General features: G+C 62.8%; 1 protein-coding gene across 1 annotated transcript in view; it reads left to right on the top strand.

Annotated features, from left to right (window-relative positions):
• Window positions 1-21770, top strand: part of SLC9A3 (solute carrier family 9 member A3) — a 36063-nt gene extending 14293 nt beyond the window's left edge. The window contains exons 2-14 of the mRNA XM_030856492.2: window positions 10511-10813; window positions 12732-12892; window positions 14283-14361; window positions 14998-15175; window positions 15801-16021; window positions 16875-17077; window positions 17528-17617; window positions 17712-17782; window positions 18746-18875; window positions 20037-20152; window positions 20644-20773; window positions 21010-21186; window positions 21318-21770. Of these exons, the coding sequence (XP_030712352.2) occupies window positions 10511-10813; window positions 12732-12892; window positions 14283-14361; window positions 14998-15175; window positions 15801-16021; window positions 16875-17077; window positions 17528-17617; window positions 17712-17782; window positions 18746-18875; window positions 20037-20152; window positions 20644-20773; window positions 21010-21186; window positions 21318-21770 (2312 nt within the window). The remainder of the gene's footprint in view (window positions 1-10510; window positions 10814-12731; window positions 12893-14282; window positions 14362-14997; window positions 15176-15800; window positions 16022-16874; window positions 17078-17527; window positions 17618-17711; window positions 17783-18745; window positions 18876-20036; window positions 20153-20643; window positions 20774-21009; window positions 21187-21317) is intronic.
• Window positions 21771-25773: the final 4003 nt, after the last annotated feature.

Raw genomic sequence — 25773 nt, 5'->3', positions numbered from 1 at the left:
CCTTTCATCCGGAGACGTTTGTGGCTGCTTCGTCCATGTCTCTCCCTCTGTCCCTCTTCTAGCTCCTTCTGAGAGAACCTGTGTCGTCCTCTTTCTACTCTTGAATGTCCTCTCCTGCGTTGGTGTCTCTATCTTTTTCCTCTGTCTTCTGAGAGATCCTTTAACTTCAGCTTCCAACACCTCTGTTGAGTTTTGTTGGGTTTTTTAATTTTTTTTTTTCTTGGCTGTCAGGTCTTAGTTGCGGACGCGGGATCTTCGTTGCGCCATGCAGGCTCTTCGTTGCAGCCCGCAGGCGTCTCTGTAGTTGTGACGCGCAGGCTCCAGAGTGCGTGGGCTCCGTAGTTTGCAGCACGTGGGCTCTAGTTGAGGCGCACAGGCTCATTAGTTATGGCACACGGGCTTAGCTGCCCCGTGGCATGTGGGATCTCAGTTCCCCGACCAGGGATAGAACTCGCGTCCCCTGCCTTGGAAGGCAGATTCTTTACCGCTGGACCAGCAGGGAGGTCCGTCCGTTGAGTTTTTAGTTTCTGCTCCCGTATTTTCTCATATAAACAGGAGTTCGTAAATCACTGCCTGCACCCTTCGGCCTAGGATGCAGCTCCTTTTCCTGGTGTGGACCTGCCTCTCCCGGCAGTGTTTCCTCACTTGCCCTGCTTTACATAACTCGGCCGCTGGTTTTCAAGCCCAAGACCTCCCACGCCCCACCCCCAGGGGGGCTGATCAGGCTGGGTCCGCGCATATGGGGGCCGACCTCACGGTGCCCAGCAGGGAGCGCGGGGGCTGCAGGGGTGGGGAGGCCAGGATGCCAGCGTCTTCAGACCGCCCCCCTTCCTGCTGGCCTGGCCAAAAATCTAAAAATAAAGAAAATAAATGACACCACTGCCCTTTTGTTTCCACCGGGCTTGCAGGAATCTGATTTTCATCTTTACGACAGCCCAGAAAGGTCTAGACTGTCATCTTATGATAAGGGAACCAAGTCTAAAAGGAATAAAATAATAACTTGCTGGTGACCAGCAACACAGGTCCCTCAGAACGGAAGGCCCTCGAATGTGCAGAAACCCTGTCTCTTGACCCCCCGACAGGTGCTGTTCCTCTGGGTGGCCCCAGCATGGGGTGGGGGGCAGCTCCTGCCCTTGGTCCTGACCCCCCTGCATGCATTTGGGCCAAACGATGGGAACCTGGGGGTGCAAAGCAGTCCCAGTGAGGGTGTTGGCTGTGCCGCTCGCCCCCAGGGACAGTTTACATAGCTCAGTCCAGCTTTTCTCAAGACCCGGTGCCCGTGCAGGGTCCCCTGATGGTCTCCCCGCCTCGGGAGCCCTTTGCCCCCTGCAGCACGGTGTCCATATCAGAAGTCAATAGTCCCATCACTTCCTGCTGCTCTGGGTCTGGGCAGTGGCCTGTGACAAAGTCCTGGCTTCGGGGCCAGTGCTGGGAGCGCCCTGATAGCAGGGGCTGCGGTGATCCGGCAGCCACGTGAATGGCAGACGTGGTTTATGACACCTCGGGACATTGCCCACACACTTTATCTGCACAAAAGACATCCTCAGAGAAAATTTTTCACACGAAGGTATAAAGGTCAGCGAGATGTAACGTTGCTCCTCCGCAGGAAATCTGTTCCCAGATTCCCCGAAGCCACGCCAGCGTGGGGCATCCTGCATCCTGGCCCCGGTGGACTTCAGTGAATTGGATCACTGCAGTCAGCCTCCAAACCTCCAGCCAGCCAGCAGCTCCACCGAGGTCAAGACTTTTCTCCCCCCACCATGGCTCCCTGTGATGTAACTAACTTTATGTTCTTAAATCCTAGAACTTTGAAGAATGCCTTTCCTGGTTTGTTTAGCCTCCAGGGCCAGCAGCCTCCAGCTTCCTCCTTCTGTGAAAGCAGAGTCACCGAGCACATGCCATCCTGGGGCCCTTCTCACACCTCCCGCAGAGAAAGGGGGTTTGTGTGGCCCCCGCGCCGGGATCTGTGTGACTCTGCTTTGGAGACCTTACCTCTACCTGCCTTTGCTGTTTTCGCTGCTGCGCCTGTCGCAGCTCAAGTTCAATGACTTCTTCTGTGCAGTCAGGTCTCAGTGACCTGATTAGCAGCTACCTGCAGCAGTCACGCCCTGTGTGTCATTACACTGACACCGTCAGCGTGAACCATCTGCCTTGGCTCTGCCGTGGTGATCTGCTTGGGCCCAGCTCTCCTCTTCTGAGAGCCTGGCCCCAGACCCCACCCAGCTCACCCCGAAGTCCAGGCGCCCACTTCACCTCTGACCTGCAGCTTTTAGGCCCTTCCCGCACCCAAACTTACCTGCCCTGGACCCTCAGCTTCACTTGAAGACAGAGAAATAGAAATCATCTAATCTGAAGTAGTTCTCAAGTCTATAAATTGATACCTTTCATCAAATTGGGGACGTTTTTGGTCATTACTTCTTCAGATTGTTTTCTACTCCATTGCCCTCTCCTCTCCTTCTAGGACTCCAATTTCTTCTGATATTGTCCCACAGGCCACGGAGGCTCTGTTTACTTTTTATCTTTCTTTGTTCTTCAGATTGGATCATTTCTACTGCCACCTCTATCTGCTGTTAAGCCTATCCACTGACTTTTTTATTTCGGTGATTGAATTCTTCAATTCTAGAATTCCAGCTTGGTTCTTTTAGATATCTTCTATTTCAAGGGCCAGCAGACCACGCCCATGGGCTGGCTACCAGTTTTTGTAAATAAAGTTTTATTGGAACACAGTGGTGTTCATCTGTTTATGTATGTTACGACTGTTTTGTGCTATAGTGGCAGAGCTGAGTAACTGAAAAACAGCATGTGTAGCCCACAAGCCTAATTTACTGTGTGGCTCTTTTAGAAGAAAATTGCCAAATCCTGCTGTATTCCACTGCTGAGATTTACTGTTGTTAATTCATTACAAGCATATTCTCCTTTACATTCTCGAGCATGGTTCTAATAGCGGTTTTTACGTCCTTGTCTGCTAATTCCAACATCTGGATCATCTTGAGGTCTCCACTGATTTATGGATCCCATTTTCCTGTTTCTTCATATGTCTAGTAATTTTGGTTTGTTTCCAGGACACTATGACTGATACATTGTAGAGACTCTGTATTCTGTTATGTTCCTCCGGAGAGCATTGATTTTTGTGGTGGGTGTTGTTGCCGCACTGTGGTTTTGCCAGGACTGGACCAAAACTCCAGATGTGTCTCCCTGTGGTGACAGCAGCTGAAACCTCTGAATTTTTAGCTTCTGCTGGCAGCTCAGGACCTGCCTCTCTTGTGTGTAATTCAAGGACCAGCCAGAGATTTCAAGAGTTCGTGCACAGAATTTGGGGTTTGGCCTCTCAGGCTCTTTCCTTTCTGGGATTTCCCCCCTCTCTTTTCAGCTCCTGTGGTTGCCCTGACCTCTAGCCTCTGATTTTTCAATCCAGTCAGACTGTAGGTTTCTATTTGAGTTTTAGCTGCTCTGCATGGCCCCAGCTGGGACCTGCCCTCTGAAAAAAAGCCATAAAAAAACAAGGAAAAGTGTAGAGCCCATCTGGCGTCTGCCTGCATTTACTCTCTCTTCAGTGTTGTGTTTGTTGTGGGTATTTTTTCCAGAGCTCATGGTCATTACCCAGAGGACAGTTGGCTGGACAACTATGGACAGTGGGTCCATTGCTGGGACAATGGGAGCTACTCCACTGGTGCCCATCCATGAGGTGTGATTGTCATGAATTCTTCTCCCAAGTCTTTAAGTCAGAGCCAATCATGAAATCATAAGAAAGAAAAGCTTAAAATGTGTGCTTCCTTGGATGTGGAGCACTTAGGAGCGGGCTGACACAGAAGAAGGATGGAAAAGCCCCTTGGGGAGAAGGGCACTGTGGGTGGAGTGGGGCTGGCGGCTGCAGACCCAGCTGGCGCTGGGGCCAGGCCACTCACTCATGGCTTCACTTGACAGCGCTTGTTAATTATTATCATTAATGTATATAATTATATGTGACATCACCAGTCACACCTGCTGTGTGGTTGCTGCCTGCCCTGCAGGGGATGGCATCTGGGTGGATGTCTCTGAGCACAGGACGGGGGTCCTCGGGCCAGTGCCTGCCCTGGGAGGGGCTTCGGGGACTCCACGGCGTGACTGTAGAGAGTGCTGGAGAGTCAGCGCTGGGAACTGCGTGTGTGTCTGTGTCCCTGTGTGTGTCTGTGTGTCTCTGTGTCCCTGTGTCTTGTGTCCCTGTGTGTGTCCCTGTGTGTGTCACTGTGTGTGTCTGTGTGTCTCTGTGTCCCTGTGTCACTGTGTCTTGTGTCCCTGTGTGTGTCACTGCGTGGGTGTGTCTGTGTGTCTTTGCCCCTGAGCGTGTGACATTTCAGGTCCCACCCGGACCGCTCGTCCCCCCGAGCGGGGGGCTCCCCTGTGCGTCCCAGTGACTTCCCATCCTTCTGCTGGAAGCGTCTCACCGTTCATCTGGTTACTTCGAAGCAGAGCTGGACTGACCGAGGCTCGTGTGTGTTAAAGTAAAACCAAGGGATTTACTGCGCCGCTGCATCGCGTGGACTCAGCTGAATCCGGCCGAGCAGTCCCTGGGGGCGGTGGCCACAGAGGGCCTGACCCTGGGCCCCGGGCTCCCGGCCGCGTTCTGAGGGGCGTGAGGGCCATTGGCAGCGACCTTCCGGTGCCCGCCCTGCCCAGGGCCCCCTCCAGAACGGCGGGCTGGTCGCAGGGCCTCCGGACCTTTACCGTCAGTCCGAGGGTTTGTAATTAGAAGTAAACACGCGTGTCTCTGCTCTTACCGTCCTGCAGCCGTGCTTAATTAGCTGTGGCTCCCCAGGCCTTGGCGATCAGAGACCCGTGGGCTCGCAAGTCCCTGCTGGGAGGCCCGGCGGGCGGGCAGCTCCGGCCCGGCCTCATGCGGCTCCTCAGGGCCCTGCCGACACGGCGCCCCTGGATCTGTGCTCCACAGAGACTGTGTCCTGTCTCCTGCGGTCGTTGGCGCTCTGCGGGGTCCCGGGTGTGTGTCACGTGCTCCCTGCATCGGCACCCGTAACACTTGTGGGGTCCCAGTCGCCCGTGAAGCTGCTGCCCGTGGGTCTCGGCCTGGCTCTGGCCCCGCGGCGGACGTGCACTTGGGCCCCGCGTGGGCCCTTTACACATAGGGCGCGGGAGTCCCTCGAGGCCTCAGGCGGCCTCCACCCTCCCAGCCTAAGGGTTGGCTTCCCAGCAAATGCGGGCCCCATGGGGAGGGCTGCCCCCGCCACTCGCTTCCCAGGGGCGCGGCCCCAGGACACAGGCCCTCGATGTCCGTGGCCCAGGCTCTGGGTTGGCCGGACGTGGAGGCCCCGGAGCTGCAGGGCCCAAGGTACCGAGGTGGCTGCTCTGAACTGCTTCGCGGGCCTTTCTGTCTTTGGAGGCAAAGGAGGCGAAGGTTGGGAGGGGCATCAGGACCCGCGCTGCCGTTGGGGGTCTCTTGGCGAGCAGGCCCCCGGCAGGTGTCCCCAGCAGGGGCCGGGGTGCCAAGGGGTGGCGGCGATGAGCCCCTCCACTGTCCTCACAGCTTCCCCAGAAGACCCGGCCGTCCGGGGCCACGGATGCTGGAAGGAGGGGCCCAGCACGTGCTCTGGCCGCCGTCTCCACCCCGTCATCCCCGCCGTCTCGCAGAAGCTGCGACGTGCGTGACTGTCTGTCCTAACCATGCACAGTCCGCGGCCGAAGGAAGGGTCCGGCCCCCAGGGACCTGCCCCACCGGGAGCGGCCTCCCTCCCGGCTGGCGGACAGCGTCCTCAGGCACACATGGGCGCCCAGGCACCTGGAGCTTGGCCCACCAACTCCTAAAACGCCCATTATGGGCTTAATGGCTGAGCCACTAACAGATTGCCATTTAAGATCAATCCAGTCTTCAGTTTAATTAGCTCATTACAATGCGGACTGCCGTCTGATGGTGGTCACGGGAGAGCCGCCTGCGGGCCTGACCGGGCCCAGCTGGCAGGACGGCTCGTGAAGAATTCCCATGAAGCAGAGACCCCGGAGCTCTGGGCGAGGACGGAGAATGGGGCCCCCTGCACACTGCTGTTCCCCCTCCCCCCAGACCAGAAAGACAGACCAGGAGCCAGGGGCCAACCTGATGCCAGCGACCTCGGACCACAGGGGAGGGGCAGCGCCGTCCGCCCCGATCGCTCGCTCGAGGGAAGGCGCGTGGACCCACACAGGCCGCAAGTGCGCGTCAGGCCGTTCCCCCCACACCTGAGAGGCAGAGGATGCGGACGGAGCTGCGTGACACGGGGCGGCAGGGACTGACGCGGAAGCGGGGGGGGAGCGAGGGAGGGAGGAACCCCCTGGAATAAAACGTCACCCAAGAAACAGAAGGAAAGTCTCCGTGGAGCTTTACGTCACAGACAAGGGTCAGAACACAGATTCAGTAAGACAGGAGCTCAAGTTGAGACAATAAAATGGTGCTGGAGATGTCAAGAGCGTTTTCCCAGCTGGGAAAACTGGAAAAGAGCTAACACGGGGAGAGCTGAGCAATAAGCTCGGGACAGCAGGAGCCAGACGAAGGCTTGGAGGCAAAGCACCGGCCGGACGGAAGGTCTGAGAGACTGTGGGTGGCAGGCAGGTGGAGGCCGCCGCTGACTCCCTCCTCCCGCACGCTCGCTGGACCCCACGGGCCTCCGCAGTCTGCCCGGAACCGACTGCGAGCAGTGAGCGCGCGGCACACACGTAGTCAGCGCGATGCCCTCGAGGAGCCGGCCGGGCTGCCGCGGGGATGGGGATGCCTCCTCGAAATGCAGGCTGAGCCAACGTCCCCCGTATCAGAGGAAGGAGGAGAATCAGCGCTAAGATATACCCTTGCTACGAGGATGCTCTCAAAGACAAAACATCTTCTGACAACCAGACAGAAAAAGCAAGCAAACTGGCGACCACATGGGAAGAGTAAAGTAAAAACCGGGCTGGTCCGGCCCGTCCCCCGGGTCTGCGGGAGGCTAGGGGCGCAGCCGGGCAGATACCCGCAGACGTGAGAAGGTGGTGCCGACCTCTGGCCCCCAAGGGAGACGGGTGCTGAGACTGTCTGGACGAGGGCCTTGCGGCGGAGGGAACGGTGGGGTCCTGACACCCACAGGGGCTGGAGGGGCCACGCTCACTCGCGGGGTTTCGGGAGCCTTTCTCTCCGGAGTTGGGCAGGTCCTTCCGTTTCAGGACTATTTTTAAATATTTTCTTTGTGAAATTCAAGTAAAGTTAAATTGAACATCAAACCTTCAGTAGAAAACATAGGAGAAAGGAGGGCTTTTTAAAGCATAACACAAAACTCAGAAGCCATGGAGCAGAAGACCAACAGATTTACGTAAACAGGAGACATCTGCACGTAGCAAAACACGAACAAGAAGCTAAGTGACCACACCTCTGAAAGTGAAGATACACCTGCGCCGGTGCGTGACGAGCTGCCCGTCGGTAAGAAAAGTCTGATAACCCAGTGACGCGGCAGCAGGTCCACAGAAAAGGAAGAAATATCTCCCAAATGGGAAGAGACGCTCAAACCTCACTCAGGATAAGGAAGTCAGGTTAAGATGCCGTCTCCCACCTGCCTGGGATGAGGGACAGGTGACCACCGCCCCCAGACCCCCCGTGGGCAGGTGAGACGGGCATCTGTGCAGGACACAGGTGAGCGCTCAGTAGGCCCCGCCGTGCACAGAGGTGTGTGTCCCACAGCGCCAGACACAGAGGTCGGAACGGCACGCCCGTCCGTCCACGCTGTGTGTGTATATATTTCTTTCTCAAGGGGTAAAAGGTTCAAGTCACATTTTCTCTGGGTTTTCAGGGCTTCCTTCCAAGCAAGAGCATCTGGTGTGAAGTCAGCCTGTGTGTCATCCACCCGTTTTCCAAATTAATAAGATGTTCTGGTAACCGGCTGCTGTAGAGGAATGTGGCGGGGGGTTGGGACTCCGAGTTCCCCAGGGGCCGAGTTTTGTTGCTGTTGTTAAGGGCCACCTGGTTCCTCGGCACCTTCCTGCCCCGCTGGCCCCGCGGTTGTCAGAGGAGATTGAGATCCGAGGTCCACTGGGAATGTCTAATCTGGGGAGACATTCGGCTAAAGACTGAGCACGAGCCCCAGGACCGGAAGCCAGCCCTGGGCCGCCCCCCTCTACCACCCTGGCAGGGGGTTCGCTAGGGGTCAGCGGTCACTCGTGCTCCGCACCTGGCCCTGGGCCCAATGACCCGCGGTGCTGGCCTCAGCTCCAGGGGCCCCCAGACCAGCGGGCACCGCGGGGGTGAAGGAGCAGTTGAGGGGCCGTCCCAGACGTGACCTCCGCTGGAGCCTGGCCAGGCCAGGAGGACAGCAGGAGACACACATTTCGTGGGGAGCAGCAGCTCTGGTGAACGGGGTGGGGTCCCGGGGGAGGCCCTCCGTGCAGTTTGCTCGGGGCTCGCTGGGAGTTTGGGGGGCAGGAGCGGACGCCTCACAACTGCCCAGCAGGCAGGGGACTCGGGACGCGCCTGCGGCTCTGGGCGGCTTTTCCAAACTCGGCTCCCGGCCGCCGAGCCCATCGGGAAGGAGAAGAGAGGACGAGCCCGCCGTCTGTGGACTTCAGGGAACCCCGGGGAGGTGCAGAGGAGGGGCGAGAGCCGCAGGCCTTTCTATACCAGCACAGCTCCCGAGCGGCGTCAGAGCCCAGTGCGGACTCCTGGGCCCAGGGCCTGCTGATCCTGGTGTCCGGGGGGGGGGCCTGGGGCCTGCAGCGGTTCTTGCGCTGCCCTGTGCGCTTGGCCGTCGGGGCCAGGAGCCACGGGGCGGAGGGGGCGTGGGCACGGCCTCCCGGGTCTCCTCCCAAAGCCTAGGGCGGCCCCGACCGACCGTCACTCAGCCCGGGGTGCAGGAGTGTACCGTCAAGGGAAGACGCGTCTCTCCGGGTCCTTGCTGGGTGGCCGGGGGGGAGCAGGTGCCGCCAGAATGGGGCTCTGGGGCGCCGGCCCGACTTCCCCACGTCAGGGCCCCTCCGACGACGCTGGGCTCAGAGAGCCCCTCCTGGGGGCCGCGAGCCTGCCAAGCCCCGATGCCCCGCGCTCACGGGCAGGGCAGGGCTGGAGGACTTCCAGGGAGCTGGGGCTCGTGCTGAGGCATGGCCTCCCTTGCCGTACCCGCGGCGGCCACCGAGGCCTGGTAACTGTGTCACATGGAAACGTTGAGGCATCAGCCTCCCGGCCTTTGAGTCTCCCCACGAAGGCGGGACCCCTCTGCCGGCTCCTGGGCACCTCTACTTGGGAAGCAGCGGCCCTCACCTCCCACCTGCCACGTGTGGAAACTTTCAGAGGAAGAAGCTCGCTCCCAAATCAAAATATGCAGCTGGTGCCGGGGCGCCAGCGGGTCCTCGGGTCCTGGAGGCAGTGCCCGTTCTCCCGCCACCGGCTGAAACCTGACCCTCCCTGGGCCACAGAGCAGGGCCCGCACCTGTCATGCTGCATCTCAACCAGACGCGGAGAGGACCGTCCCGGGGGACGAGGCGCAGTGACACGGGCCCTCCTTCCTCAGGGAGCCCCCTTGAGAGCCAGCATCTAACCCCCAGATGTCCCCTGGCTACCAGCGAGGACACAGGCCAGGGACAGGGTGCAGGGCTCCTGGATCAGAACCCGCGGGACCCGGCCCAAGAAGTCTTCCCTGAGACAGCTGGGACGGGTCAGCCTCTCCCACTGGACGCCCCGCCCCTGCTGCCCTGGGGTCCTTGCATCTCAGGAGACAGCTCTCCTTAGAATACAGAAGAAGAGCTCCCCATAAACAGAGCTTGCGTGAGTGAGGCGAGAGCTACCTCAGACTGCTCGAGCTGGAGAGCCACCTCTTCTGTCAACATTCCAGCTATTTTGAAATCAGACGTAACACAGGATTCTTATCACAGTTTCCCTGAGTCTTAAAATAGAACAAAGGAGAAATGGCCCCAACTGTTGCACGCCTCCCTCGAGGTCCTGGCAGGGTTGACAGGTGAGGGGGCCGTCGCTGGGGAGGCCTCTGCGCCCCTCTGTCCCCCGAGCGCGTGACTGCGGCGGTGGGGCTGACTGCTGCTGGGGGGCCCTGAGACCCTGGCCTTACAAGGCTCTCATCCTGGGCACTCTGACCCCAGGAAAGCCAGGTAGAGGGGACGGCCGGCATGGGGTTCCTCCACGGAAGATCAAAACACAGCTAGGCTTCAAGCAGGGTGAGGGTCCCGGTCACCAGGTACGGCACGAGGGATGATGTCGGAGGGGGTCAGTGGGGCCTGGGGGCCTGCAGGCCCTGCACTCGGCCCACCAATCCGGGCCTCCGTCCCCAAGCCACCGTGCAGCCTCTCTGGCCTATCACAGGGGGCTCCCTGTGGAGGGGGGCCATTCTCGGAGCAGGAGGCAGGGGGACATCTGAGGAGGGTGTCCTTGGGGCCAGGGCGACTGGCAGGGCCTCCTCTGCGGCCACAGACCCGGACGTCGGGCCTTGTTTCCCGAGCTCATGTCTGTCCTGTGGTGCCAGGCCAGACCCCCCATTGCCCCCCCGTGGGGTCCCGGCCCCCCTGACCCCTCCCTACCCCGCAGGCTTCCACGTGTCCCACAAGGTCACCAGCGTCGTCCCCGAGAGCGCACTGCTCATCGTGCTGGGCCTGGTGCTGGGCGGCGTCGTCCTGGCGGCCGACCACATCGCCTCCTTCTCACTCACGCCCACGGTCTTCTTCTTCTACCTGCTGCCACCCATCGTGCTGGACGCCGGCTACTTCATGCCCAACCGCCTCTTCTTCGGCAACCTGGGCACCATCCTGCTGTACGCCGTCATCGGCACCGTGTGGAACGCGGCCACCACTGGCCTGTCCCTCTACGGCGTCTTCCGCAGCGGCCTGATGGGTGAGTGGGCACTGCCCCCCGACCGGGGGGCTCATGGAGGGTCCTGGGGGGTCCTCAGGGCGGGCTCCAGGCAGCCTCGTTTAAGAAAGCCCAGGACGAAGAACACAGACCTTAGGGGGGACGGTGAGCTTAGGGGTCATCAAGAGATGTCACCGGTGGCCGCGTGCCCCTCCTGGCTTGTAAGTCGTCAGTAGCCAGCCCACGCCCGGCCCCAGGCCGAAACACGTGTCCCGCTTGGGAGTGAAGTCTGGTCCGACCAGGTCAGGCAGTGGGTGGCGCAGTGGGAACAACCCAGCTGCTGTCCCGCCCCCTTGGCGGGGAGATGGGGTCCAGCCTCAGTCCCCCCATCTCCAAGAGGCCAGGGAAAGAGGAGGAGGCCCCTGTGGCAGAGGCTGGCACCCCAGTCCCACGGCCGTGGAGCCCAGGTAAACCTGAACCTGAGCAGAAGGTTTGGGTGTCATTTCTACGCAAACCGGCAGGGAAGAGCCGCGCCAGCTTCTCCTCTGTCACCGTGGCGTCTGCGTCTCCTGCTCCCCCACCCCCGCTGGTGCTTCCTGCCGGCTGGTTACTAACCTCGGCCCTGGCATACCTCAGAGGTGCACCCCACCCACCTGGGAGCTGGCCATTATCCACCGGGGAAACCGGAGCAGGTGGGGCCTGGGCTCACCTGAGGCCTCGCACAGATGTGCCCGATTGCACAGCCCTAAATGCAGCCCGTCCCGGCGTGGCTACGGCCGCCCCTATTCGCCTCCGGGCTCTGCAGTTTGAGCTCCTGGCATCGGGGACCACTGGAGGTGGGTGTCGGCACCCCGGGCGCCAGTCCACACTCAGCCTTGGCCTCAGACACTTCCACCAGCTGAACCAGACCCAGGGCCAGGCCCTCTGACTGAAGGAAGGGCACCCCCGAGCCCCACGGTGGGGCTCACGACCTACCTTGAAGTCGCAGTGACAAGACTATTAAGAAACAGGGGCCGAAGGTCCCCCGTGGGGAGGAGTCACCTCGGGACTCTGTCCTCACCCCGTGGGGAGCACGCGCTTCCGCGAGCCCTCGCTGCCGTCCGGCATCACCCCCAGGCCCGGCCGGGAAGCCCACGAAGGCTGGCGTGAGGCCGCACGCGCCCGGCCAGGCCTCCCAGGCGCCTGAGCCGCAGGGGCCGTGTGGGTGCGATTAGACTGCTTTCATCGGCGGCGCCTTAGGCAGTTGGGACAATCTAAGGCCATCGGGCCACCTCCAGCTCCCGGGCCCAAGGGTAGGTCTTGGGGTTTGGAACGGGCATTCCTGCTCCTCGAGGGCGCACAGCTGTCTGAGGCCTGTGCTCAGCCCTTGTGACACAGCTGGTCAAGGCCGGGTGTCAGCCAAGGTCATGGAGCAGAGCAGCGCCCAGGGGACACCCAGAGCCGGGGCCCTGCCGCCTGGAGAGCAGCGGTGGGTCTCTGCTGAGCGGCGGCCGGGCTCCAGGCTCGGAGGTGTGGCCCAAGGCCAGGGTGCGCCTCCGAGGAAGGGTCACCTGGGGGGCGTCTGGGCACAGCGGCCCAGCGCCCAGAAGCTCTGGGCCATAGACAGGCCCTGCAGGTGGGCAAGGCCGTGGCAGAAATGAGGTACTGGAACACACAGCCTGGCGGCCCTGAGCCCACAGTGCGGTCCCGGGACCTTCCTGGCAGGGCTGGTGGGTGGTGGACTGACCCGCCAGGGAGGAGGGCAGGCTGCTCCCCCCCACCGGGCTCTCCTGCCTGGGACGCTGCCCCCCGCCCACCAGGGCTCTCCTGCCTGTGAGGCTGGCCCGCCCCCAGGGCTCTCCTGCCTGGGAGGCTGCCCCCCCACCCCGGCTCTCCTGCCTGGGACGCTGCCCCCCCCCCCCGGCTCTCCTGCCTGGGAGGCTGCCCCCCGGGCTCCCCCCAACGGCCCATCGTCTTCCAGGAGACCTGAACATCGGGCTGCTGGACTTCCTCCTGTTCGGCAGTCTGATCGCCGCCGTGGACCCAGTGGCTGTCCTGGCCGTGTTTGAGGAGGTGCACGTCAACGAGGTGCTGTTCATCATCGTGTTCGGGGAGTCGCTGCTCAACGACGCCGTCACCGTGGTGAGCGCAAGCGGGAGGAAGGCACCTGCCTCTCGGGGCCTCTGCGCGCGCCCCGCCAGCGCCTCTGCCGCGCTGTCCTGCTCCAGGGCCTCCTAACTCAGAATGACCGGCGGCTTTAGTCAGATTGTCTGGTTCTTAGAGCCCACTTCACACCTTCGCAGTTAGCGACTTTGCTGCTGAAATCCCACGAGCACTGTTCCCAGCTTTGGGTCCCGGCTGGGGCCCCCATTCCTGATTGTGGAATCGGTGGACGATCACAGTCTCACGGGGACCACGGAGGGGAATCAGCTGCGCTGCTGGGAGCCCGCGACCCTGGCGGCCGGCAGGGGCCCACGTCAGCTCCGTGCGGGGTGGACAGAGGTGCAGGCAACGGGAGGCGGCTGTGACTGGACGTCGGCGTCCTCCGCGACACCGGGCCGCGGGCTCCGGGGCAGTGAGGTCCCGGGCGGGGGCAGCGCAGAGCCGCCTGCCTTCCCCGCATCGGCCGGCGGAGCGTCTGAGCGCCAGCCCGCTGGCACCTGGCCCGCGGATTCGCAGACACAGCAGACGTGCGGTCTCCCCTTTGCTCTTAAAGCCCCATGCTTTCGTGTCTCGTAGAAGCGGGAACTTCTGCCCGAGCCAGGGAGCTCTTCACCTGACCCCTCTGTGAGGTTCATCTCCCCAGGACCCCCATTCCCGTAAAGAAGCGGGGCGGCTGTGGTCTGGTCCCGTGGCCTTCACGGCTGCGCCACGCCCCCCAGTCCCTGTGCGTCGGCACTGCGTGGGTTTCCTTCTGGGAGCACAGCTTTGCAACCCGCCCCTTGAGGGCCCTCTCCCCTGCTGGAGAGCACAGACTTGGGAGCACAGGGACAGGTTTCTTCCCTAGGGCCCTGCAGCCCACCCCGGGCTGCCCCTTGGGCCCCTGCCCCAGACGTGGAGCCCCCGCATCATTTAGGAGCTCAGAGAGCACGGCAGCGCCCACTCCCGAGGCCTAGGATGAGGTGTTGGGTGTTCATCTCAACGTCTTGGCGGGATAAGGTTTAAATGTCAACAGGCAAAGATGCCCCGGGTGCCACCCCACAGTCAGGGCCCAACATCGCAACAAAGTCGCTGACGATGAAACTCTGGGTTTGTCCTGGGAAATGAAGTCGAGGATTGTCACCTTGGGCTGGCTTCGTGGTTGCCCTGCTTAGCCGACGGTGGGAAAGGCCAGGTTTTCTCTGAAGGTTCTCGCTCCTTCCAGGCTGCTCTCCTGCCCCCAGACCCCACACTGCTGCCGGGACGATTTCCTCCTGGGGGTTTTCGGTTTCCGTCCACACGGCTGCCACAGTCTTCTGACTCAGCTCAAGTTCCACAGGGCCTGGGGCCCGAGGCAGGGCTGATGGTGTCCCGTCTGCCTCTGTCCCCCCAGGTCCTGTACAACGTGTTCGAATCTTTCGTGACGCTGGGTGGTGACAAGGTGACTGGCGTGGACTGCGCGAAAGGAATAGGTGGGTGACTGGCGGGGCCACGCATCAGGGGAGAGCTGGGGCCGGTCTCTTCTCCAGAACATGGGCCCCTCAGGGCGGTGTCTGTGACGGCCTGGGACCCACAGCCCGGGGAGGAAACGGCGTTTCCACTTCCAAGTCTCGGCCACAGGTCCCTCCCTCCCCCACGTGTTTCACTGGCACGATTTGATCAGGCCCCAGGCACCCTGGCCGGCAAGGGTCATCGCCCCATCAGGCCCAACAGGAGGCCGTGGATCCCGTATCCTGGGGGTCCCGGGCATTTCTCTGGGCAGGGACAGTGACAGTGGGCTGTCCCTGCGGGCCCAGGACCCAGTCCTTGCTGCCAATGCTCTGCACAAGGGCTCCTGGTCGCAGTGCTGCCTCCACGGGGGGGCAGCCAGGCCTCCCTCGGGCGCAGGGCTGTCCCCTCCCCAGCTGTCCCTGTGGAGGTTGGAGCCGACGCCCAGCCTGTCTCTGTCCTCCGAGAGAATCAGCCTCTTGTTCGCTGAGCTGCCGGTGCCTCGGGGGGTCAGCGGGAGACCTCAACAAGGAGCGGTCCGGAGGCCGGCGGCCAGCTCGCCTACGCCGCGGCCACAAAGGGCCATTCAGGGGCCAGCGGCAGCGTCCTTGCCCTTGCAGTGTCCTTCTTCGTGGTGAGCCTGGGGGGCACGCTGGTGGGGGTCGTCTTCGCCTTCCTGCTCTCGCTGGTGACGCGCTTCACCAAGCACGTGCGCATCATCGAGCCCGGCTTCGTGTTCGTCCTCTCCTACCTGTCCTACCTCACGTCAGAGATGCTGTCCCTGTCGGCCATCCTGGCGTGAGTCCTCGCTTGCTGGTGGGCCACAGCCTCGGGGTCCCGGGCCCTGGGGGGCGGGGTGACCGCCCCCACGCGCCAGGCAGACCCGCCCAGGGGAGGAGTGGCCCATCCCCCGCCAGCTCTGCTTGGCCCACTTCCCCACGCTGAGTGGGAGCTCACTGTGGGCGCCAAGAATTTGATCTATTTCGTCCTTCCAGTAAGGAGTTGGTGTTTTCACAGAACTGTCAGGGGCTGCCTCACCTGCTCTGAGCAGAGAAAGGGCCCACACGCAGCCCCTCCCGGCGGCTCTGAGTCTCAGAGCTGGCCCACTTTGGGGTGGGGACAGAGCTGGCCCACTTTGGGGTGGGGACAGAAAATGCGCTCCCCCGCAGCGCAGGGCCCAGGCCTCCAGAGGCCGTAAGCAGCGTCGGGGCGCGGGGGCCCACACGCCCAGTGCAGGGCACCGAGTCCTTAGGAGGAGCCCTGTGCTCACGAAGAGGAGGGCTGACCTGTGGGGCGGACGTTTACCTGCGCCGCAGAGGCCCTGAGGTGCCGCCTGCCCGGAGACGGGCCCTTAGCCCCACGGGGGTCCGGTGGGAGCTGAGCCTCGGCCCGAGACCTCACGGTGGGCCGGCCCGTCCCGCAGCATCACCTTCTGCGGCATCTGCTGTCAGAAGTACGTGAAAGCCAACATCTCGGAGCAGTCGGCCACCACGGTGCGCTACGCCATGAAGATGCTGGCCAGCGGGGCCGAGACCATCATCTTCATGTTCCTGGGCATCTCGGCCGTGGACCCTCTCATCTGGAAGTGGAACACAGCTTTCGTGCTGCTCACACTGGTCTTCATCTCTGTGTACCGGGCCATTGGTGAGGGGGCGGGGGGCATGGGGGGCACTGGAGGGAAGATGGGGATGACGGGGGCATGGGGACCACGGGGATGGTGGCAGGATGAGGGGACACAGTCGGCCAATGGCAGGGATTGGTTGCAGGGAGTCTGTGGAGCCCCGGACATGCTTTTGCCCCTAGCCCCCAGCCCCCCAGCCCCATGAGTGGCAGGTTCAAGAGACCCTGGGGAGCCTCAGGCTGGCCTGGCCACTGGCCCTCCTCAGTGAAGGGGCAGGCCTCCTCACGACCTTGTAGCCTCACAACAGAAATAGGACAACCTAGAGGTCAGAGTGGAAGGTTCCAGCACCCCACGTGGCTTCCCACTGACTCACTCTGGTGTGGCCACTCGGGGACAGCATCAGTCACCATGGCACGTGAGAGGCAGGAGCCTTGCTGCCCGCACCCAGCTCAGGTCCCTGGTCCCTGGTGTGCGGCGCTGACCCAGGGCCAGGGAGGGGAGGAGACAAGAGGCGGTCCAGGTGGCCCCCACGCGCTCTGCCCACAGTCACTGAACTGCGGGCTCCAGGGAGCAGATGCTCTGCGGGCAGGTGGCATCTGGTCCTGGAGCTGCTGGGCAGTTCCACCCGTGGTCACAGTGAGGCCTGAGAACTTCCAGAGCTGCTGGGAGCAGAGCTGCGGGGTGTGCGGAGGTTGGCTGGTGGCCCAGAGGGCAGGGGCCTGGGTCCAAAGTGGACAAAGGGACTTGCGGGGAGGGGGCTGCAGGGTGGAGTTTCCTGGTCCCACGTGCAGAATGCGGCTGCAAGGAGGGCCTCGGCAGGGATGGAAGGGCTGCGTCCCCCTCCCAGAAGTGCTGAGCGCACGCTGGACCCTGCAGGTGTCGTCCTGCAGACCTGGGTTCTGAACCGGTACCGGATGGTGCAGCTGGAGATCATAGACCAGGTGGTCATGTCCTACGGCGGCCTCCGCGGGGCCGTGGCTTATGCCCTGGTGGTCCTTCTGGACGAGAACAAGGTCAAGGAGAAGAACCTGTTCGTCAGCACCACCATCATCGTCATCTTTTTCACTGTCATCTTCCAGGTACTGTGCCCTCCCCTCCCATAGTGGGCGGGACCCACTCTCACAGGCTCCAGGCCCAGCTGGGTTTGATAATTTTAGTAACTAGGAGAAGTTTTGTAGGTTTCCACGTGGCCCCACTGGGGATGCAGCGCGACTTGCCCTAAAAACGTCCTTCCTCGGTCCTTGCTGGTTAACGAAACCCCAGTTAGTATTTCATTGACCAGACACGCCCGGGGGGGCCCCACTTCGCCTTGCTTTTGGCTAATCTGAGGAGCCGGCCAGGGGCCTCCGAGGGTGTCCGGTGACCCGCAGGTGGCAGGGGCTCCTTCCCGCCGGGAGGTGGGCACGGACCACCTGGAGCCTGGCTAAGGGGCGGCTCCTTCCTGCCCATGCGGGTGTGGGTGGGTGCTGGCTTGGTGGGCCACAGTGGGGCCTGCCCCAGCCTCAGGGTCCGGGTGCCCTGTCTTCTAGGGCCTGACCATCAAGCCCCTGGTGCAGTGGCTGAAGGTGAAGAGAAGTGAACAGCGAGACCCCAAGCTCAACGAGAAGCTGCATGGCCGGGTAGGGGGAGCGGGGAGAGGAGAGGAGGGAGGGGGAGGGGGGGAGGGACGGGTCTGTCCAGGTGATGCTGACCCACTTGCCTTTCCTCCCAAAGGCTTTTGACCACATCCTCTCAGCCATCGAGGACATATCAGGGCAAATTGGACACAATTATCTCAGAGATAAGTAAGTGGCTGGAGTGGCCCCGACCCAACTGCAACAGGAAAATTCAGAGGCACGTTTGTCTCGGCTGTTAACTGATGACTCGGGACCCCCAGGCTATAGAAGGAATCTCTGGCATCACCACAACCCTAACCCCACAAAGCCCTAGTGACCGAAGAATACTGCCCTCAAAGGCGCCAGAAGCCACTTGCCCACTTGTCTGGGTCCCCCCTCCCCCTCCTGCCCCTTCGGCCGCTGGAGCTCCCTCCTCCCCCAAAGCCCACTGCTCCTCCTAGAATCCCTCTCCTTCTTTTCCTGGGAACCCCCTTCCCTCCTTTAGATCCCCTCCTCCCCCTGGGCACCCCTGTCCCCCCATGTCCACTGTGCCCATTCAAGTCTGGCCCAGCCACCTCCTTTTCTGACCCAAATAACCCAAATATTCTATTTGTGTTGGAGTTAAAGCCTCCTTCTGGGCAGGCTAGTTCTCTAAGTGTGAGAGCTCCGGGGGCTTCTCCCAGCCTACCACTGGTGCAGGTAAAATGCAGCCCGGGGCACTGCAGCCAGAGCCCCGGCCCCGCCCCTGCCGGCCCACCCCGCCCTCCACCCATCTTCCTGGAGGCTTAGGCAGTCACGGGCAAACTGCTCGCAACGTGGCATTAGAGGAGAAGGTGTAATCCCACTTTTACGCACAGCACGCTGATGACCACGCTGCCGTGACAGGAAGGTAGGAGCGACGCACACGACAGGGAGGCAGGGGTCAGGTGGCAGCACGGAGGCGTTTGCGTCCTTTCTTTCAAAGCTCGCCTGTGTCGTTGTCACAGGAAATGGAAATCAAGGTGTCCCGCCCCAGCAGCCAAACACGGTCCATCCCGAGTCCGGATGGTGGGAGGGGGCCCCTGCTCCCCACAAACGCCACCAGCGCCCCTCTGTCCTGGGGCCTCACCCAGGCCCTGCCGAGCGCTGACAGCTATTGGTTTGGCCCCCCAGGTGGTCCAATTTTGATAGGAAGTTCCTCAGCAAAATCCTTATGAGAAGGTCAGCCCAGAAATCACGAGACCGGATCCTGAATGTTTTCCACGAGCTCAACCTGAAGGACGCCATCAGCTACGTGGCTGAGGTACCAGACGTCTCATCTGCTCGTTTTGTTGCAGTCGGGGTTGAAGCAAGACAGACACACGTGTGGACAGCTGCTGGGGTCCTGCACCCCGAGGTCCCGGGGTGGGGCTGGGGCAGCTGGCGGGCGACGCACGGCCTTCTCGAGGCCTTAGCCGCGAGCTCACCTGAGCTCCCAGGTCCTCAGGCACTCCCGAGGATGGCTCATGTCACAGCCCCCAGTCTGTGGCACTGGTGGGTCTGAGATCGCAAACCCCAATGTGCACAAGCTCCAGGCTCCAGCAGGGGCGAGGCCAGGGGACGGAAGCTACTGGAAGGACGGTCGTCTGCACCTCCGACCCTGGCTGAGAACGTGCAGCGCACGAATCCCGCCCCTGTGACTGCGACGCCTCCGAGGCCTCGCAGCCTGAACGGGGCTGGGGAGGTGGGAGGTGTTCTCCTGGGGGTATCCCCCTCTGCTGGCTGCACCCTCTCTCCCGGGGACCCTCCGCGGCCCCCAGTCCCCAGGAGGTAACACAGGCTCCCAGCAGGGCGCCAGCCTCCCCTCCACCCGCTGCTGCAACCTCAGTGCCTGTGACCCAGGCCTGTGGGCGCCTCCCTGCTCAGACCAGACGGGGTGGCATGTCCCCCCAGGCTGTGCCTGTGAGCGGCGGCCTCTGGCAGGCCCGCCCGCAGCATCCGCCCTGCCGTGGCGGGGTGGCCCCCGCCCGGCCACCCTTCCCGGCTCCACCCCCCTCTCCTAGAGCACCCCAGCACACGGCGCCGCACCCCGCTCGCCAGTGTGACTACTGTTGCCCCAGGGCTCTGCTCCGTGTGGTTTTAATCTGATTCTGGAGGCCTGGGGATTCCCTTCTGGGGTAAACGAGGGCAGCTGGTCTGGAGCCCCCAGTGGGGACAGGGCCACCTTCCCAATCCCGGGGGGATTCGTAGTGTCTTCCCGACACTCCCCGAGGTGCACCAAGGCGCCGTGTCCTTCGCACGATCGTCTGCGAGCCGTCTAGCTCCAGCACGGTCCCCACCATGGCTTCCAGGGCCTCGGCTCTCCCGTGGCTGCAAGGTGCCTGGGGGCCAGCGCACAGCACCTCGCGGCAGCTGGGGCCCTCTGGCCGCACCCGGCTCTCTGCAGCCAGGCCGTGGGTGCTGATGAGGCCGCCAACTCCTGCAGGGAGAGCGCCGCGGGTCCCTGGCCTTCATCCGCTCCCCCAGCACGGACAACGTGGTCAACGTGGACTTCAGCACCCCGCGCCCCTCGACCGTGGAGGCCTCCATCTCCTACCTGCTGTACGTGCCCCAGGGCTGCCACGGGCCAGGCGCTCCCCGGGCCCCGCGACCAAGCCGCAGGCACCAGCAGTGGGCACGCTGGGGCTCCTGGCACGGAGCGGAGGGAGCGTGGGAAGGGGGCCAGGGCCCCCGCACCAGATTCCCCTGTAGTGTCAGTCGGTGCTGGTGGTGGCACTGATGCAGAGGCAGCACGGCAGGGCCGGGCGGCAGATTTAAGGCCGGAGGCCTCACTGGGAGTGCCCCCTCCCCCGCCACGAAAGACAGGGCCACCGGTCCTGGATTTCAGGCCTCCGGCCTCTGCTCCGCCGGGGTGCTTGACTGGGGCTTGCGGCCAGCTTAGGGCTATTCTGGACATCACCCGCCGGCAGCCATGTGCCGGAGAGAAGGTCGGGGCTTTGGAGGGGCGGGTGCACTGCTAGGAGGCCGAGAAGCCCTTGGGGGGACGGCCCCCAGGGTGCGTCGCAGCGTGCACTCACCGAGGCCCCGCACAGGAGGGAGAACGCCAGCGCGGTGCGCCTGGACATGCAGTCCCTGGAGCAGAGGCGACAGAGCATCCGCGACACGGAGGACATGACCACTCACCACACGCTGCAGCAGTACCTGTACAAGCCCCGGCAGGAGGTGGGCATGCCCGGACCCCTCCCGCCAGAGCCTAGGGGCGGGGCAGCATTCTCCCTGCGCCCCCCACCCCCACCCCGCCCCAGACAAGGCGGGTCCTTGCTTGGTGCAAGACGGCTCCAGCAGGCCGGGAGGGGGCAGGGGAGGGTCGGGGCTCAGTCCCCGGGCTCACGTCCGGGGGCGGCCCTGGCCCTGCGGACACCACCAGCTGTGACTGTCCGGCCCCCCTTTTCCCCCAGTACAAACATCTCTACAGTCGACACGAGCTAACTGTGGACGAGGACGAGACGCAGGACAAGGAGATCTTCCGCCGGACCATGCGGAGACGCCTGGAGTCCTTCAAGTCGGCCAAGCTGGGCGTCAGCCCGCACAAGAAGGCCTCGAAGCTGCTCAAGAGGGAGCGCGTCCAGAAGCGGGTGAGGGCGCCATGCTTGGGCTAGCCTCACCGAGGGGGGTGCCCCGGCGGCAGGGCCGGGGGTCTCCCGGGGGGTGGACAGGCGGATCGGGCACGACCCAGAGCTGTGAGCAGTTTCCTTCTGTTTCTCAGAGAAACAGCAGCATTCCCAACGGGAAACTGCCGATGGTGAGCCCCCTGCACGATCTCACCATCAAGGAGAAAGGTACGGCTGGGCCGCGGCAGCAACGCTGGTCAGCGGGGACTCAGGAACGCGCGAGGGGCAGGCGGGTGCAGAGCGCTGTCCTTCCAGGGAGACCCTTCCCCTCGGCACGCAGGACCCTCCTGCACAGGCTGCTGCCCTGCTCTTCCCGCTGCAGCCGCTCTGGTGCGCAGTGCCCTGGAGCTGGGCTCCGCATCCCCTTCCCCTGTGGCCACGTGGTCCCAGCCCCTCCCTTCCAGCTCGCCCCCGTCCTCAGAAAGGCCAAGTGTGGCTGGGGGGGGGGGGCAGCGGGAACCCCCGGTGTGGTTCTCTTTGCCCAGCCCCGTGCTGGTGCGACCCTGAGGGCACCGCCGTCCGTGAGCTGCCCAGAGGCTGCTGGGTGAGGTGGAGGCAACGACAGCACTCGGGCTCGGCAGGCCGGTCCGGAGCGCCGGTCAAGAGCGCGGGACGAGGTCATCTGCGCCTCCAGCCTGTTCCCCTCATGCTGCCCCTTCCCTGCCACCAGATTTGGAACTTTCAGACCCTGAGGAAGCCCCCAGCTATGATGCCGAGGAGGTGAGCAGGGGGATCGAGTTCCTGGCGAGCATCACGCAGGACGCAGCGACAGACTCCCCCTCAGGTGAGGGGACGGCCCTCTGCCACCCCAGAAACGATCACTGGCGGGAGGGCCGGGCAGTGGAGCGCTGGGTCCATGTGGCCGCACGGTTGTGGGCAGCAGGCCGAGGCCTCTGCTCTGAAATAAGGGAGAGCGAGAGCCGGTGGCCCCCAAAGGCCCGTGACCCTGACCTTCCAGGTGACCTTCCAGGTTGTGGCTGCCCGCCGGAAGAGCTGGTGTCTGACGCCAGGGCAGCTCCCTCCCTCTCTGCCCTTGGGTGTGCCTGGGGAGCTGATGAGCCGCTGCCCTTTCTCCTAGGAATTGACAACCCCGTGTTCTCCCCGGACGAGGACCCCGGCATCCTGTCTGCGGTGCCACCCTGGCTGTCTCCTGGGGAGACGGTGGTGCCCTCCCAGAGGGCCCGCGTGCAGATCCCCCACTCTCCCAGCAACTTCCACCGCCTGGCACCCTTCCGCCTCAGCGGCAAGTCCGTGGACTCCTTCCTGCTGGCCGACGGCCCCGAGGAGCAGCCCCGCGCCCCGCCCAACTCCACACCCATGTAACTGGTCCCTCTAACCCCGCCTCTCTCCTCTGCTCCTCTCGCAGCGCCCGCCTCCTCCCGCCTGGACCTGAGCTTCTGCACACTCTCTCCGGCAGCTGCCTGCCTCCTTCTAAGCCTGTTCTCACAAGCCTCTTGTTCCAGCGCACGTTTCTTAAAAGACCCATCTGACTTCCTGCTTCTCCAACCGAGCGGGGTGGGGGATCACTGCTGTCGAAGGACGTGACTGTTTTAGGCTGTCGGTTAGGAGAACGTGAGCTCAGAGCGGGCGGGGCACAGGGAAGGGGAAGGTGCTTTTCTCCCTGAAGGCCCGCGGCCCTGGAGAGCCCACTGCCTGACAGAAGTGAGTCCAGGAGAGACCCTCACACCGAGGGCAGTGCAGGGGGGCTCCCCGAGGGCCGGCGCCTCTGGGGCAGTCTTCTTCCCGCGGCTTCGCCTCCGGGCCTCGCACCCTCCTCGGGCCTGGGGTGTGGTCCCCGGTCCCGCCTGGGCTGGGGGCGCCGCGCTGCCGCGCGCTCACGCCGGCTTCTCCCGCAGGTGACACCGGCTCCGACGCGCCGCTGACCGGACGCTCGTCCCCGCGCGAGACCCAGCCCGCCGCCGAAAAGACCCCGCGCGTGCGCGCCCCGAGCCCGGCCCCGCCCAGCCCCGCGAACGCCCCGCCCACTGCGCCGCCCGACCCCGATACGGGAGCCGGGCCTGCTCCGGGGACGGGGCCAGAGCGCCGCGGGCTACCTGGCGCGCACGCGCGGTCGGCGGCGGCGCGCCGCGTGCATAGCCGGCGCTCTTTCCAGCGGCCCCGCGCGCGCCGCCGCCCCGCGTTGCTCAAGCTGTCTTCGCTGCAGCCGTCGTGCTACGCGCCGCCGCACGCGCTGGAGCAGGAGGAAACGCCGCTGTGATGGCCACCCACCAGGGGTCTGCACGCACGACCTCGCCCCCGGGGTGTGCCCCACGGCCGCGCCCCCCGGGGTCTCCGCCCCCCCCCACGGCCGCGCCCCCATGGGGTCTCCACCCCCCCCCCATGGCCGTGCCCCTCGGGGGGGTCTCCGCCCTCATCACGGCGGCTTTCCCGGGATCTGCACCCATTACCTCGCCCCAGGCGATAACCTCGACCCTCACGACTTCGCCTTCCAGGGGTCTCTACCCCGCCATAGCCGCCCATCCGGGGATCTGCTCCCATGGCCGTGTCGCCTGGGGTCGTGCCCTCCATGGCCTCACTCCCAAGGGGTCTTCCGGTCGCCTGGAGTAGCCCTGGACACTCACCCATCCACTTGGGTGCTGGGGTGGACAGGAGCTGGACTCCCCGGGGACCAGATGTGCAGCAAGGCCTGAACCTCGGCATTGCATAGGGTTCCTGCAGAGAGGCCGCTGCGGGCCAGGAAGTGGGCCGTGAGCCTCCTCCACCTTCTGGGAGGCCTGGGCAGGTGCCCTTGCCGGGAGACTCCATTGTGGGCCCTCTGTCCCGTCCTGGATTTGAACTGAGCCGGCACTTGTGTGTTACTGTTTCCACAGTCACCCCTGACTCAGGGACAGTCTGTGCTTGAGTTCTTGCCACCGGTGTCCATTCTCATCACTGCTGGGGAAACTGAGACCCAAACCAGATGAGATTTGCCCACTGTGATACCCACCCAGGACTCCAGGCCAGGCTGGCCTCTCCCAAAGCCCCCAGGCTTCTCACCTTGGGGCAGCCCTGACTCCAGGGTGGGATGCGGGATATCTTCGTGTCCACTCACCAGGTCTTTGAACCACCTGTCACCTTAGGGACTGTAGGTACAACCGCAGAAACGTTCTCCGTTTGCTCATCCTTTTTGTGCTGAGATTCCCAGAGCCCAGCCCTCGCCCCGCAGACACCCCCGTCTCAGTATGGTGGCTTCTGGGTCTGTAGGCTGATGTGCAGATCTGCTCACCACGTGAGCCGCTCGCTCAGCCGTCACCAGGACAGGAGTGACACACGGTTTGCAGTACTTGTCCCCACACTCGCAGCCATTTTGACCCACTCTGTGAGCACAAAAGCCAGCCATTTGTCTGACGCACAGACCAAGGCACATGCTCCGTCCACTCGCTGCAGGAGTGGTTCACCCAGAGCAGGCTGGCCGGTCCAGACTCCACAGCCCAGCCAGCCCGGCATCTCCAGCTGCCTTAACAACTCCCCTGGACCGCTGGACCCAGATCTGATTCCCGGCTGCAGGGCCAGAGGCTGAGCCGGGAAGAGCAGCTCTGGACGGCCACTCGACACAGTAGACAGTAAGCCTGCAGGTGGCCAACCTCTCCTGGGCTGGCTCCGCAGCCGGTGTTTTCTGGGAATGGGAGGCAGGCTCTCTGTGACTGGCACAAGCTGAGTGCAGCATCGTGGAGTGAAGGTTCCAGGCCGGACATTTCAACCTGAAAGACTGTGTTTGGTCTGTGACACGGTGTTATAAACCCTAGTACTGCGGATACATTTCGTAAATGAGAATCCTAGCTGTTCTTGTCATTGTAAAACAGAATGTAAACAGTCTTATGAATGTATTTCCTTAGGAAAACTTGTAAAATTTTTTATTAGGAAAGAATTCTTATTTATTTAATACCGAACTTTGGCCTACTTTGTGGTAGACCAGAAAGTACACAAATTTAGGAGTCACTCTCACCTCTGTAGTTACAGTGCTCGCATACTGTGTACTATTATCGATCTCTATTGCTAAAGGAGATTTAATGGAGAAATTGCACTGAAACTGGAATTGGAATGCATTTTAAGCTATGAGTGGTGAAGACTGTGAATGCTAGTTTTGTGAATGTAGTCTAGTCAAGCAAGCTTTGTGTGACCCGAATCACAATCCACGTGCCTTATCGAAGTCCTGCCCCACGTGCTGTCGGCAGCGTCTGGGCAGCGCCCACCACAGACCCTACGACAGCTGCTTGATCAAGTCCATTAAAAATGTTTCAAGGCGTTTGGGAGAAAACTTTGTTCACAAGTGAGAGTTCATATCAAGGAGGCTTTAAGAAGCGTCTTCGGCAGGCAGACTGTATTCTGGCCCTGAAATTAACGCGTACGCGCGTACGTGTGTGCCCGCATGCGCGTTAGGCTCAGGGGTAGTGCACAGGCTGTGGCACGGCCTGGGCCCCGGGAGCCAGTCCCTCCTCAGCAGAGCCTGGACATGCACCACTCTCTGGCTTCTGCGGCAGGGGCAGCCCACCCGGCCAGAGTGGGAGGACCAAGCACCTGTCCCAGGCGTGGGCCTGGGGCTGGAAAGAG

This window comes from Globicephala melas, chromosome 3 (genome assembly GCF_963455315.2).
Source record: "Globicephala melas chromosome 3, mGloMel1.2, whole genome shotgun sequence".
Taxonomy (NCBI): domain Eukaryota; kingdom Metazoa; phylum Chordata; class Mammalia; order Artiodactyla; family Delphinidae; genus Globicephala; species Globicephala melas.
This window is presented reverse-complemented; position numbering and strand designations above follow the sequence as displayed.